The 16205-nt window shown below is 47.6% G+C and overlaps 1 protein-coding gene across 4 annotated transcripts in view; it reads left to right on the forward strand.

The window, feature by feature from the left end:
• The first annotated feature begins 8442 nt into the window (after window positions 1-8442).
• The window catches only part of SFSWAP (splicing factor SWAP), a 96354-nt gene continuing 88591 nt past the window's right edge, over window positions 8443-16205 (forward strand). For 3 of the 4 annotated variants that reach the window (XM_009004911.5, XM_017976509.4, XM_035258221.3), the window contains exons 1-3: window positions 8443-8795; window positions 11424-11593; window positions 12174-12305. In XM_009004911.5, the coding sequence (XP_009003159.2) occupies window positions 8578-8795; window positions 11424-11593; window positions 12174-12305 (520 nt within the window). In that variant the 5' untranslated portion in view covers window positions 8443-8577. The remainder of the gene's footprint in view (window positions 8796-11423; window positions 11594-12173; window positions 12306-16205) is intronic. The other variant, XM_078337781.1, reaches the window with a different exon arrangement.

Raw genomic sequence — 16205 nt, forward strand, 5'->3', positions numbered from 1 at the left:
TACCCAGGGTACTGTTATCAGGAGTAAAAAATGCCAGTTACGCATCTGCGTCAAGCCTTGCCCAGGTGGGAGAGAAATAAAGCTGCTCTCGAAAAGGCTTCATCCTAACTGTTTACGAGCTTTCGCTCTGAACACTGAATTCCAAAGCAACGTAGAAGAAACGCTAGTGAAGATGTATATTAGCTATGAAATACCCAGGAAATGGGGGAACTGGACATTCTGTGCTTCTTTTGCCATCATGAAAGCAATAATCCCAAAACACTTAAATATGTAGGTTTTGGGGTTTACTGTGGGACCCGATATCCACGGAGGAACGGGCCCTGCAGGCTGCCTTGCTGTCAGCTGTGACACGACGCCAAATGCATCAGCTACGTGAGCGGCACATGCTTTGCTGCGATGAGGAAATGGAGCCCCGTGAAGATCTCATGTCGCACCTTGTCAGACCATCTGTGTGACTACTGGACCCCAAAACACGTATAAATCCGTAATTCCAAAGACACGCTGACAGCTCGGGCTGGGCAGGGCTCCTCTGGCAGCCTCTGACCTGTTCCTTGAAGCGTCGCCCACAAGCAACGCCACTCACTAGTGTCAAGGGACCTGGCGCGTCGTCACCCCACACCCCTGCTGTGTTGGTCAAACTTTCTCTCCCAAGAACTTCTCATAGAAAGACACGCCCCAAACCCGAGTGACACGCCACATCCCCAGCAGCCTGCTTCCGCCCGGAAGCAACTGGCCTTTAATAACTGAGCCCTCAACAAAGCACAGCCCACCTGCTGAGCGTATTCCCTGACAGATGTGTTTTCATCCTCCCCATCTCTGAGCATTGCGAAAAAAGGAGTCTCTTTGTATGGCAATTAAACCACGTTATTTGTGAAATCACACTTGGATCATGGCTTTCTTTTTTTTTTTTGAGACGGAGTTTCGCTCTTTTTTACCCAGGCTGGAGTGCAATGGCGCGATCTCGGCTCACCGCAACCTCCGCCTCCTGGGTTCAGGCAATTCTCCTGCCTCAGCCTCCCGAGTAGCTGGGATTACAGGCAGGCGCCACCGTGCCCAGCTAAGTTTTTCTATTTTTAGTACAGACGGGGTTTCACCATGTTGACCAGGATGGTCTCGATCTCTTGACCTCGTGATCCACCCACCTCACCCTCCCAAAGTGCTGGGATTACAGGCGTGAGCCACCGCGCCTGGCTTGCTTTCAACCACACAAAACACATACATACATGGGTCAGCAAGATAGCTGACTAGGAGCCCCTCATGCTTGCCCCTCACAGAGAGAGAGAGAGAGAGAGAGAGAGAGAGAGAGAGAGACAGAGAGAGAGAGAGGGGAGGGGGGGAGGGGAGGGGAGGGGAGGGGAGGGGAGGGGAACAATGAACACACAGCGGCAGTGGAATGGAGGTAGCTGAGAGAGAGCAGTGGAGTGCATCAGAGAAGCAATAGAAATGCTGGTGAGCACAGAAACTCAGGATGGCCACATCAGGAAGGAAATGTTGGCCCTCCTCCACCCCATCCCCGAACTGGGACCAGCTGGGACCCACAAGGAGCCTCTCCCTGTGGTGAGGAGGAAAGCAAGGGAAACCAGCAGCCCCCCCACCACCACCATGGACACCCACAGGCGTCGCCACTGGGGTCCCCTGTAGTCCTCACGGCACTCAGCTCAGCAGAAGGAGCTGCCCGGAGTCCACATGGCTGTGCTCCCACAGAGAAGGAAGCAACACTGCACCCACCCCCATGGCCCACGTGGCTACTGTGCTCCACCATCTTGGAACTGGGACCATGGCTGGAGTGTGTCGTGGTCTGGAACAGTAAAGATAAGTTCCTGTGGAGCCACACCAGTCCAGTGGCCCGACATCCCCAGGCAGAACTGGAGCAGCTGTTACAGCCTTCCCTGTGGGGCCAGGCAGATGTTAAGCCACTCTGCCTACCCCTCCCTGTACCCCTTCGGGCCAGAAATGAAGCAGTACCCTACATCCCCAGAAATAATGCCTTGGGCGACCCAGAGCAGTCATGCATTCCATTACCTGACCTGAAGCAGTGCCCTAAACCCCAGAAACAACGCCTTGGGTGACCCGGAGCAGTCACGCCTCCCGGTACCTGAGCTGAAGCAGGGCCCTGCATCCCCAGGAAACAACGCCTTGGGTGACCCGGAGCAGTCACGCCTCCCGGTACCTGAGCTGAAGCAGGGCCCTAAACCCCAGAAACAACGCCTTGGGTGACCCAGAGCAGTCACGCCTCCCGGTACCTGAGCTGAAGCAGTGCCCTAAACCCCAGAAACAACGCCTTGGGTGACCCAGAGCAGTCACACATCCAGGTACCTGAGCTGAAGCAGTGCCCTAAACCCCAGAAACAACGCCTTGGGTGACCCGGAGCAGTCACGCATCCAGGTACCTGAGCTGAAGCAGGGCCCTAAACCCCAGAAACAACGCCTTGGGTGACCCGGAGCAGTCACGCATCCAGGTACCTGAGCTGAAGCAGGGCCCTGCATCCCCAGGAAACAACGCCTTGGGTGACCCAGAAGAGTCACGCCTCCCGGTACCTGAGCTGAAGCAGGGCCCTAAACCCCAGAAACAATGCCTTGGGTGACCCGGAGCAGTCACGCATCCTGGTACCTGAGCTGAAGCAGTGGCCTGCATCCCCAGGAAACAGTGCCTGGGCTGCCCAGAACAGTCATGCTCCCCAGGCCTGAGCTAAAACAACACATTGCTTCCTGGCCAAACTAAACAGCTTCACATCCCAGGGCTGAGCTGAGATGATACCCCACATTCCAGGGAAACAACAGTGGCTGAGCTGAGACACCCACCCTACAGGCCAAACAACTTTAGTGCCGGCTACCCTGGAGCTGGACTAGCAGTCTAGAGTCTCAGCGGCTGAGATTGCCTCTGTCTGGGAAGTGAGGCACTTCTGTTTATTCCCTACCCCTCAAGGGCCCAAATGACAACCTTATACCACCATTCTGGGGTCCTTGTTGCCACTGCACCTGGCCTCACAGAGTCTGGGGTACTGCCAAGCCTCACCATCCTAGAGTCCAGAGTCACTACCTCCTGGTGCCTCATCCCCTGGGACCCAAGTCACCACTGAGCCCTATTGACTGGGATTACATGCACATGCCACCATGCTCAGCTAATTTTGTGTGTGTGTATATATATATATTTGTGTGTGTGTGTGTGTGTGTGTATACACACACACATATATATGTAACCTTTTTTGTTTTTTGTGTTTTGTTTTGTTTTTGGTAGAGATGAGGATTCATCATGTCACCGAGGCTACTTTTGAACTCCTGGACTCAAGTGATCCGCCTGCCTCAGCCTCCCAAAGTGTTAGGATTACAGGCATGAGCCTGGCCTCTTGACCAGCCTCTTGATGTGTTTAGAATTCTTTCTGCCTTTGACTTTTGACATTTTGACTATAATTTACCTCGTGGAAGACCTTTCTGGGTTGAATCTATTTGGGAAACTTCAAGCTCCTGGATCTGGATGTTCTTATCTCTTTCCAGATTTGGGAACCTTTCAGCTATTATTTCATGAAATCGGTTTTCTATGTCTTTCCTCTTCCCTTCTCCTTTGGAATACCCATAATGCAAACTTTGTGTGTGTGTGCACTTGATAGTGTCCTATGTCTTATAGGTTTTTAATTTTTTTTCACTCTTTATTTTTCTCTGACTAGATAATTTCAAATGACCTATTTTAATTTTCAGAAATTCTTTCTCCTGCTTGATCAGGTCTGCTGTTGAAGCTCTATTGCTTTTATGTTGTTCATTGGCTTCATCAGCTGCTGGATTTTTGTTTGGTTGGGTTTTTTCTCCTATGATTTCTGTTGCTTTCTTGAATTTCCTGTTCATATCCTGAATTGTTTTCCTGATTTTGGCGGATTGTCCATCTGTATTTTCTTGTGTATTGCTGAGTTTCCTTCAGATCATTATTTTGAATTCCTTTTCTAGCAATTTGTTGATTTTGTTTTCATTTGGGTTGCTACTGGAGAGTTAATTATCCTGATTTGATCATTACACATTGAATGCATGCAATGAAAAATCACTGTACTCATAAATATGTACATGATGTGTCAATTTAATTTCACAAAACACACGCTTGCATGAAAATAATTTTAGAAAACACACACTTGCATACAGTTCTTGAATCTTATTTTATTTATTTACTTTAGACAGTCTTGTTATGTCGCCAGGCTGGAGTACAGTGGTGCAATCTCAGCTCACTGCAACCTCCAACTCCCTGGTTCAAGCGATTCTGCTGCCTCAGCCTCTCAAGTAGCTGGGATTACAGGCACACGCCACCAAGCCCAGCTAATTTTTTTTTTTTCTTTTTCTTTTTCTTTTTTTTAGTAGAGACGGGGTTTCATCATGTTGGCCAGGATGGTCTCAATGTCCTGACAGCCTCAGCCTCCCAAACTGCTGGAATTACAGGTGTAAGCCACTGCACCCGACCTATTTACTCATTTTTTTTTTTGAGACAAGGTCTCGATAGGGTGTTGCTTTGTCGCCCAGGCTGGAGTGCTGTGGCACAATCACAGCTCACTGCAGCCTCCACCTTCCAGGCTCAAGCCATCCTGCGTTTTGCCTTTTGACCCCTAGACTAATTTTATTGCCTCTTAATGTGAAGTCTCTACCCCAGAGTGAACTTGGAACCACGTAACGTAAATGTTTGCTTGCTGCACAGCCTCGAAAGCCCCTTTCACAAATATTCACAGCTCCTTTTATCACCTGTTAAATATGTATGTTTAGCCAACCTGATTAGCATAAAAGTCCTGCCCCACCCTTCTTCCTTCAAAGTGCCTTTCTGCCTCAGCATCTGCTTCCCAGTCTGTACTTTGCAACCCTTCTCGGAAATAAAGTTCTCGTTTCCAAATTTAAGATCTTGTGACCTTTACTTTGATATAAGAGATTTCTGTGGCCCCTTTTCCGTCCATCCCTGAAAGACCGAATGCTTAGATCCTTGGTATCTTTCTCAGGTACCTCCCATTTGGCCTCGGCCATCCATTTACAAGTATCATCAGTCTCAGTATCATGTAATAAGTTGGGAAAGATCAGGAATCCTAGATCATATACCCCATGAGAACTTTTTACCTCTCAGAAAATTCGGGGGGATTTCCTTTGGGACAGTGAAAACTTTCACTATTGCTCTGAACTCTAGATTTTTTAACAAGGCATAACAGCGATTAAAGAAGCAGACTTATTGATCTGAGGGCCTCACTATATAGGGCATTTGGTTAGCTTGCTTTCTGTCTTTGGGGTGAGAAGGTAACTGAGATAAGAGGTTAGAAGATCCTGAGTAGGCGGAGAAGGATAGAATGTACAGTGAGTTCAATCCATCAAAATACAATTTTTTCTCATCAATTAGTTGCTTAAGTTTTTCATTTGCTATTTATAACGAGTCATTTAAAAAGGCAATTTTTGGTTCATTTAACCTTTTAGAAGCCTCTGCATGTCAACCAAAAAGACATCCTGCTGTTTCTGAGGTGTTTTTATCCTTTTTTTCTTAATATTTTATTTAATTCCTTGCAGACCTAGTCTTGCAAAGATCCTTCCTTTTCTAATGTGTCTTGCGAGTGAACAGTTTTATCTAGGTGAAAACGTCCTCACCTTGACCACTGTACTCTTAGGTTACCTTTGCTAGGTTCACCCATTTCTCTGGAAAAGCGTAGATTCTGGGTGGATAGGTCTCATATATGACATTGGCTGGAGTCCCAGGTGGAGGAGTTCCAGACTCCTTGGAGCCAAATGAAGCCGTGATTCCCTGGATTCTCATAACCTTTCCTCCCATAATCCTCCTACCGAACTCAGTCCTGTCCCACAGGCCTTGCACTGGAGTCAGTCCAGTTTCTGTCATAACTTCTGGACCCAGCTCAGATAAAAAATGCTCAAATGAACTTTAAGAATTCGACACAAAGTTGTAGGGTTTGTATCCAAGCAGGGCCTACGAGCGGTGGCCTCCAAATGTGCGGTGAGAAGCCATGAGCACAAACAGCTCAGTGTGTGAGCAGGACCACTGGGCACTGGTTACCAACCTGTTCTGAATTCTCATAGCCAACGATTTACATGCAGTGCACTTCTTACCAACAGACAGGTGGTAGGCGACAAGTGAAGGCTAGGGTCCCCACACTCGGAAAGCTGCCCAGGTGGATGGAGTCTCAACTGCACATTCCTCACTCACACCACAGATAAGAGATCCTGAAAAGCAGCCCACCCGGATTATACACCTAATGTCAGTGAGGTGGCTAATCACTGGGCTAGAGTGTTGAAGGCCCTTGTGTTTCCAGGGGAGAACTGGAACAGAGCCTGGGCTATTTCAGCCAGTCCCTCCATGTCTCAGCATGTTGCATCCTGGTGTGTTAGGCAGTTACTCTTGAAAACTACAAAGGAAAAGGTGGGAGAACTGGGTAGGCCCAAGGCTATCCGGAGAACTGTCCTGCAGGATGAAGCACCTGCACCTACCTACTCACTGTCCCCAGGGGTCACCACTGAGGGGAGGGGGGGCCTTCAGATCCCCTGCCTACGTACTGTTCCCAGGGGTCACCACTGAGAGGATGGGGGGCCTTCAGATCCCCTGCCTACTCACTGTCCCCAGGGGTCACCACTGAGGGGATGGGGGGCCTTCAGCTCCCCTGCCTACTCACTGTTCCCAGGGGTCACCACTGAGGGGATGGGGGACCTTCAGATCCCCTGCCTACTCACTGTTCCCAGGGGTCACCACTGAGGGGATGGGGGGCCTTCAGATCCCATTTCTCACACCAGAACTGTTAATAGAAAAAACTTAACACAAAACAAACTCGTTTATTTGAGCAAAGGCAATTCATTAATCAGGCAACACGCAGAGACAGAAGAGATTCAGAGAGCTCCGCTCTGCGGCATGAGCAGCTTTTGTAGACCCAACGTGGAACAGAGACATTATTGACTGGGTTTTGCTTTGCTTGCATAGGCGCTGGTGTTCAGTTGATCTCAAGCTAATGGCCCCTTTCTCATTTGCTTTAGCACCCCACACCTGAACCCGAGGGAAAGCTTGAAGGGAGCCCGGCACCCCAACAGACTCCTAGATATGCCTGCGGGCAACCGACAGTGTTTTCACCCAGCAACCACGGCATGTGCATCTTCGGCGGCAGCAGCAGAGCAGCCTCGTAGAGTCGGACAGGAAGACGACGGCCTGGCCATGCACGTTTGGCTGCTGGCCCAGCTCGTTGTTCAGCCGTGAAGCAGTATTTGGCCCGCAGTGTGCTAAGCACCGTTCTAAGCACTGAAGGCGCTAAGGTGCCCCCAACAGTGTCCCTGATCTCTTAAAGCTAATTCGAGTGGGATGCTGAACCTCGGCTGTAACCCAAGGGGGTGATGAGTGGCACGAGGACAAATCGGCGGACACAAGTCAGCCACCAGTTAGGGAAACTCCAGACAACGTAGACACATAAGGCCAGGTTGAGAAACGCATGACTGAGTTAACCTTGCGCGAGGAGCCTGACAAATGCAGACAGCATGACCCGGTCAGGGGAAACCAGAACAAAAGACGTTTGCTGGGAACTGCCCGTTTCTTAATTTCCAGACGTCAGTTCACAGACATCTCATTTCAACATCACTGGGAGAAAGACGCCATTTTTATGGACGGGGATCTGAGGCCCAGAAAGGCGATGTCATCGTTTTCCAGTGCAGGGCAGACACGGGGTATCCGATCCCAAAGCCTACGGTTTTGCAGTCCAGCCCCTTTGACTGTCTGACTTCTAATTACTGAGCTAAAGATCCCAATGCAACCTCCTAGGGGAAACCTGCGCCCGGAGGAAAGACACCAAGCAAAATCGCACTGCATTCGGGTGGCCAGTCCCCAGGCTGGGGTCCCCCTGCACCGCCACAGCACCTCCCCCGGACACGGGCCCCAGATCCCCGAAAGCCCGCCACCCGCGGGTGATTGACGGCGCGGGGGCCTCTGCTGCCTCGGAAACCTTCAATGGTGGGCAGGTCGACGGCCAAGTCCCCCTAGGGGTGGAGAAGAAAACAGGGCAACGGAAAATGGCATCGCCACCACGGGCAAAGCACGACCGGCCCCAGCGACTCGGACACAGCAGGGGGCGCGGCGACCCGGGGTGGGCCCAGGGCGTCCGCACGCGCAGCAGGCGGCAGCCACCCACGAGGACGCGCCCGAGGCCGGAGCGCGCCGGGCCCCTCCCTCCGACTCCGTCGCCGCCTGACTGGCCGCAGCGGAAGCCGGCGCTCGATCCCGCGCCGCGCTTTCGTCACGTTCCTAATGGCCGTCCTAGGAAACGGACATTAACATTGCACTTTCCACTGAATACAGCAGATCCTATTGGGGAGGCGCACCTCAGTGCAAAAATGAAAGCCAACATATTTTCTAGCGGCTAAAACAAACATCTCCGAGCCATCGCGAATCTGCCGCTCCCCCAGCCGGAAGTGCGGGCCGTCCTGCCGGAAGCTGCGCCTCCACCATTTTGTGGCCCGCCATGGCGGCAGTGTTGAGGTTGGGTGTGCGATGCGGCACCTTTGACTGAAGGGGTAGGCCAAGTGGAGGTATCAGGGACGTCGCGCGGCACAGAAGAGGACAAGCCTGGACGCCGGGGACGCTGTCATGTACGGCGCGGGCGGGGGCCGCGCCAAACCTGAGAGGAAAAGCGGAGCGAAGGAGGAGGCCGGGCCTGGCGGTGCCGGCGGTGGGGGGAGCCGAGTGGAGCTCTTGGTTTTCGGCTATGCCTGCAAGCTGTTCCGGGACGACGAGCGGGCCCTGGCTCAGGAGCAGGGACAGCACCTCATCCCCTGGATGGGGGACCACAAGATCCTCATCGACAGGTCGGTTCCTCCCCCCACCCGTCGACCCTCCCCTTCCCTCACCCGCTTGATTTCGTCTGATGTTGACTTGATGGCGAGGACTGCAGAGGGTTTCCTGGAGCCAGTGGGGATCTGAGGGACACCCCTTCTGCTGTCCCCACCTCTTTCTGGCGTTCTGGGGGGGGGGAGGGGGACGGTGAAACCCGCCCTAAGTCACTGGCTGGAATTGCGCGCCGCGTCCGTCGCCGGAGGGATCGTCTCTGCTCCCGCAGCCCCTCTCGACCTCTCACTCTTGTCGCTGGGCTGGAGTTGGCGGTTCCGCGCGGTGAAGGCTGCCGGTGTCCGGGCTTTCTTTCTGGGCGCCCCTGGGCCTGCCGCCCGGCGATGTCATGGGGGCGTGCGCTGCTTTTCTCCCCGCCGCGATCCCGCTGCTCGGTGTCCTAGGAGTGCAGCCTGGGAGGCGTGCTTCGGACCCGCCGCACACTCAGCCGGCGGTTAGCAGCCGGGCCCCGCGAGTTCGCCTTAACCGGTTGTGTCCCCAGCTCCCCCAGTGGAGCGCCCGTGCTTGGCCGGCTTGACGTGTGACTCCCCGGAGCGGCCCCCTCCCCGGTGAAAACCCGACGAGTTTGAGATTGAGAGATTGAGGTAGTGAGCGAAGTTGCCCACCGGTTTGCGGCCAGTTGACTTTGTGCGGACCCTGGCTTTGCTCTTGGAAGACGTAGTGTTCTTAGGGCTGGTTTCACTGTCTCTTAACACCGAAGGGTGGAGCTGGGATACAAATGTGTTGTTTCTTTTCAAATCAAACCTACTTCAGGTCGTCACTCTGGAGGGTGTCTAGCGATTATGGGCAGCGGGGGACTGGGATTAGGGCTTCCTAAAGGCGTTTGATTTGAAAAGGATGACATTACATGATGTAGGTGGTTTGCTCCCCTCTTTCCTTCCAATTTTTCAATCCCCCTTCCCCGCCTCTCTGGGTTTTGAGGTTGTTGTGGGGTGGCTTTTTTCTTTTTTGCCTGTTCGGCTACTTCTGGGGCCAGGACTGAAAAGCTATCCACGACCAACCATTAAACTGTGGAATAGTCTCTCCACGTGAAGACAGCCCATCGTTTGAGACCATTAAAACTGGATTCTGCAAAGCCCTGGAACATGACTGTAGGGATGACCTCTGAGCTGGCCAGAATGGACACGTTAATGACCAAATAGGCCTTTTCCCATCCTTGACGTTTCCACTTGGAGTTAGAGCTAGAAAGCAAGAACTGGTAAAGGGAGGGCTGTGGAATCAGATCATATCTGGATCTGGTGGCTCGCTCTGTCCTCTGCTCAAGCGTGCTGTGCTTTCACACCTTGGTTTATACTGAATGTGTCACCTGAGTTATCAGGCTTGCTTTTCCAAAGTGTCACTTGTGGTGTTTATCATTAAAGGTTGGTAAACGATGGAGTCTGAGCTCTTTGTACAGTTTTCCTATCATTCTGTACATGATTTGAGTTAGGTCTTCCAAAACTGGTGGGGAGCAAACGCTGCACATGTACATGTGTAACATTTTAAATAATAATCTACATTTGTAAGTTAAGGAGGTTTACATCAAAGTCAAATGATCTTGATATGAAATAAAATGCAGTAACTTGACTACCCTGGAATTTTCGGCCTTTTTCCTGTAAATGTCTTTTTTTGGTCTACATTAATATTTTTGGTTCCCATTACAAAAGTCAGCATTTAAAAATTAAGCAGACTTTTGTTTGTTTCTCTGCATTTGTTTTTGGAATCCTAAATCTGAGTGCTTTAAGTAAAATTCACTAACTCACTCATTATCTGACAGTTACACGTTGACAGCGTCCTCATTGAGTCCTTTATGTGAAAAGTGTAGCAGAAAGTGCTCCCAGCATTTATTTGGCCAAACTACTGACTGGTCTATGCAAGAGAACATAGGTGTGTCTTCATGTATGTTATTTCTTGCGGGTATAGAGTTTGGAAGGAATTACTAATACCATATCTTCTAATGGTTTTGCTCTGTTCCCAGTGAACCTCCTTAAACTGCATGTATATGTCACTGTTCCGATGTATGTGTGTCTCTCTATCACATAACCCAGCACTTATTTCCTCAGCCAAGTGGCTAGGGGGCGAGCCTAGCCAAGATTTTACCTCCAATGGACGCAAGTTTCTTTGGTGAAGATCTCTCCTGAGAGTTCGGGACTAGCAGAGAGAAGCGAGGAAATTTCGACCGTTTGGTTCTTACGGATAGGTATTTATGTATTTGGTTTGTGTGAATGTAAGCTATGATATTTAACTTTTCAGAAAAAAATAATAATTTTTTGCAAGTGGCATTGAATGGTTGAGCAAACCATAATGGTAAGAACTGCCAGTGAAGTGGATACCATTTTTGCTAATGATGGATTGTTTGCCTTTAGTTATAAATTTTATCTTACTGTGGAAAGGAATTTTTTAGCCTTTGTTAAGATAACTTGAGTTTAAAAGTAGGTGAGATATGACTGTCCAAATTAAATATAAACCCGGGGAGAGTTTTTACACCTGTTTTAGTATTTCTGTTTTATTTTAGTTGGTAAGTATGTGTGTATATGTGTATATAACAGCACACACACACCAGTCTAGACGTTACTCTCCTTCCGTTGACCAGCTTGTTCACATTACAGATATGATGGACGTGGTCACCTGCATGACCTTTCTGAGTACGATGCTGAGTATTCCACATGGAACAGAGATTATCAGCTGTCTGAAGAGGAGGCGCGAATAGAGGCCCTGTGTGATGAAGAGAGGTATTTAGCCTTGCATACGGACTTGCTTGAGGAGGAGGCAAGGCAAGGTACTGCTCAAGACAAACTTCCTTAAGCAACAAACTTTTTAAAATTTTTAAGTATTTAAAAATTTACTCCCATTCATTTTTTTATACTCACTCTTTCTGATATTATCTTGACAGTACCCAGTGGATTGGAAAAACAGGAGTCTTTGCGTTCTGAGAGGACCTCAGGATAGTTTATATATAGAGCCACAAAGAATTTTCCCAGCTTTTGAGGGCAGACTGGGATTTGAAAAAAACAAAAACCAAACTCTTTAACTGTTCTTCTTTAACAGTATCGTATAAATAAAATCGATGTTCTTGTCTTTGCCATAACGATCTTTAATACAGTTCTTAATCCCAAAATTTTCTCAGCAGGAAGAAATTTTCCACAAAAGACGTGTATTCAACTGTCTGTGGGTAAACATGTACTGACAAAAGTACATATTGATAGATACAAGCGTGAATTTTTGGAAATATTTTACCTCAAAAGGAGGTTGAAAAAAGTATGTTGTATGCTTTACTGATAGCTACAACTTTAGAAATATGTGAAGCTTTTCTCAGTAATTTTCTGTTTTTGTTGATAAGAGTCTCATTTTTATTCAAGAGGAAGAATACAAGAGGTTGAGTGAAGCTCTAGCAGAGGATGGGAGCTACAATGCCGTGGGGTTCACTTACGGTAGCGACTATTACGACCCATCAGAGCCGACGGAGGAGGAGGAGCCTTCCAAACAGAGAGGTGAGGGGGCTGCCCAGGCTGCTGGTGTCGGGCTACACGCGTACGCACAGGCTGCACGCACCACGGTCAGGTCTGCAGCACTCGGGATAACACTGCAGCCACAGGCGAAAATGGGAGTGCCATTCCTTCTTTTGGTAAAACAAAGTTGAAACCGGAAGAGGAATGATTGGTGGAGGTGGAAAGTTGATGCATTGGATTGTTTCTTGCTCTTTGACTCAGGTAACAGAGTTACTCGCTCCTGATTATTTGTTTCTAAATTGGTAACGTGTTCCTTAATATCCTCAGGGGTTCATTCTTGAGGCAGTGAAATAGGTGACATTGGGATAAGTTAACATCACCACCCTCTTACTAACCTGCTTCTCCGTGTCCCTCCACAACTGAGACAGTGACACATGTCCAATGGAAGGACACCTACGTGGGAGTGAGTTATTGCTACACAGAAAACAGCACAGGGCTTCCCGGTAGCCTTGGTACGACCTAGGGTATATACTTATCACAGTAATTTAAATTCAAGATTTTAAATGTATGCTTTGCTGGATTAACATGGGAAACTTTGAATATTAAAAGTAGAGCTGCTGGAAAACCTGGGCTCATGGAGTGTAGACACATATCCGTAGTCACTTCCGTAAGTGCTGAGAGCTTCCCTGCCACAGCGCCACGTCATGGTCAGTCATTAGTTACCAAGAACGGAACATGGACCTTACACATTAAAGATGGGTGGGTATAGTCAGGGTATTCTGTTTAAAGCAAAGGAGAACTTGAACGTCAGGAACTGATTCAAATGTTTAGAATGATCAATTGGAATTACATCAAATGGAGATTTCATTGTAGAACTAATCTCTTATTCAGAACTTCATTGGTTTCTCCTTAAGTAATACCTTTTTTATCTTTTTAAACTTTTTATTATAAAATATACAATAATTTTTTAAAAAGAAATGGGGTCTCGTCTTGTTGGCCAAGCTAGTCTCAAACTCCTGGGCTCAAGTGATCCCACTGCCTTGGTCTCCCAGAGCGCTGGGATTACAGGCGTGAGCCACCACGTGCAGCCAAGTAACACATCTTTTCACAAGTATGAAGCAGTTATACCAGTTTAGTATTAAAGCAAAATGATGTCTACCCTTCCGTCCTGTGGCTGCACTAGGGTTCTACCCCCTGCACTCTCCAAGGGCTGTGATCCTAATGGAATAATAGGATGTGGGGCAAATACCCACACAGGCTTTCCTTTTGCCCTCCCTTTAGTCCTCCTTACTTTGTGGGCACAAGAATTACTGTTGCACAGTTCTGTTTTATGAGCTTTTAGAGAAACTTTCAAGTGTAATTTTAATTATACTGTGTTAAAGGCTAGTTCAGATATTTAAGACTTTTTGCATTGACTTTCAAACCTACCCATCCCTCAGAAGTTACGATGCACTTGGAATGTTCTACCAGGTCTAAAAAGTAAACACCCGTTCATTTATCTGGAATAAGCTGTTCTTTCAAGGATTCTGGGTAGTTCTGATTTTTTTGTCTTATCTCTAAACCACATACATTAGTTTGGCTTTATATCTGTGGTGTTTTTTATCAGAAGGAAGGAGTGGATACTATGGCCACTTCACAAATGAAGAGTTGAAATACAGTGAGCTTATCAGGTCCACATCTGTGGATTCAACCAACCACAGATCTAAAATATTTGAAAGAAAGTAACAAAGTTTCATTGGAACACAGCAGCTCATTTGTTTACATATTGTCTGTTGCCACTTTTGCACGTCAGCAGCAGAGTTGAAGAAATGAAACAGACTGTGTGACCCACATAGCCAAAGACACTTATTAATGTTCTCTGGCATTTTATAGTTTGTCAGCCCCTGTGCTAGATGGTGGCCCATTGTCTCGGTGTAATTATTGGGCTGCATGATGTTGAGTTTGTTATGATTATTGAATTTCGAGAACTTCAGCATGACTTAGTTTATTTTCTGAGGATTAATTTGCTTTCTCCTTAACATAAAGTTCTCTTAGTATTTTACAGTGTTACTTCTCTTCATTCTGTAATCATGTTCTCAGAACATTGCCTTGTGTGGTCATTAATTTTCTTAATGGAAATTGGCCCACATAAAACTTGAGCTTGACCTTTTGTTTAACATGCACTAATATTAATATAAAACACCTAACACACACACACGTGCACATGGTAATAGAATCCAGTGCTACTAACAACCACTTTTAGTGTCACATTCTGTTAAAATAAAAATTTTTTTTCCTGAGCCATTAGTATGTCTACAGATGTCTTGATTTTCAGAATTATTCTGTTGTTGTAGTGTTTTAAAGCCTTGTGACTTGGCCAAAGCATTTTGATGGTGCCTCCCTCTCTGTGATCTTTACTATTTTCAGCCAAGTTTCTGTCCTTTGGATTTTCTTACTTTTTCATCATTATTCTATATTCATCTTTTTCCCTTTTAGGGGACTAACAGGTGGGGACAGGCCCTCGCTATATATCCATTTTTAAACAAGAGATTATTTGAATTTATTTAAATCTGAGTTTGTATTGCAGTGGTTTTTATTTTGTGCTACTAAAGCTATTTTTTGTAAATGAAGGTATTTATGTAAGAATAGAACAGATCTAACCCATCCTTCCCAAAGGGCTATTTCAGTTAGAACGCCTTCATTTTTGTGAACAGTTTAACATTGAGGAAAGCCTATTTATATAGACAATGTTTTAATCGTTTTTTTCATTTTAGGAAAATATAGTAAAAGTTGTCTTTTTTGATTCGTTTTATTTTTATATGTATATATTTTATTGCACTTTAGGTTCTGGGGTACATGTGAAGAACATGCAGGATGGTTGCATAAGTACATACATAGCAATGTGGTTTGCTGCCTCCATTGCCATCACCTATATCTGGCATTTCTCCCCGTGTTATCCCTCCCCAACTCCCTGCCCACTATTGTCACTCCCCTAGTCCCCCCCACACAGACCCCAGTGTGTGATGCTCCCCTCCCTGTGTCCATGTGTTCTCATTGTTCAACACTTGCCTATGAGCGAGAGCATGCGGTGTTTGATTTTCTGTTCTTGTGTCAGCTTGCTGAGAATGGTGGTTTCCAGGTTCATCCATGTCCCTACAAAGGACACAAACACATCGTTTTTTATGGCTACTTATTTTATTTTTTGAGACAGAGTCTCGCTCTGTCACCAAGGCTGGAGAGCAGTGGCGCAATCTCAGCTCACTGCAACCTCCGCCACTTGGGTTCAAGCGATTATTGTGCCTCAGCCTCCCAAATAGCTGGGATTGCAGGTGCCCCCCACCATACCTAGCTAATATGTGTATTTGTAACACAGACAGGGTTTTGCCATGTTGGCCAGGCTGGTCTTGAACTCCTGACCTCAAGTGATCCGCCTGCCTCGGCCTCCCAAAGTGCTGGGATTATGGGTATGAGCCACCAGGCCCAGCCTTAATTTTTTTTTTTTTTTTAAGGCAGTCTCCCTTGGACTGTAAACAGTTGTATTTTAAAACACGTACCCCTGCCTCATTCTCAAAAAGATGTCGAGAAGGCACCTCTGCTGCTTGGCATTTTGCCAATAGAAAATCTCTGCAAACCAGTATTTCTGATACCTCCTAATTCTACTGGGTTATTTGGTTGCTAAAGCGGAACAGCAGGATTGCTAATTACATGGAGCTTTTAAGCAGTGGTAAATCTGCCCTCTCATTCATCTCTGATCTTTAAAAGAACAAGGGACTCAAACAGGTGGATGGGACAGTGTTGAACAGGGATTGTAATCAGCTCGTATCAGATCAGACCAGAATACTCAAGTTTTTTGTGCCAGGAAACCGCCTTAAAATTGCTCCTTGATTTCACGGAATGAGGCTTGACAGAGATCTCTGCAAATTACTGACTGCTTCAGGGGCCTCTGCTGTATATACAGAACGT

This window comes from Callithrix jacchus, chromosome 9 (assembly GCF_049354715.1).
Source record: "Callithrix jacchus isolate 240 chromosome 9, calJac240_pri, whole genome shotgun sequence".
NCBI lineage: Eukaryota > Metazoa > Chordata > Mammalia > Primates > Cebidae > Callithrix > Callithrix jacchus.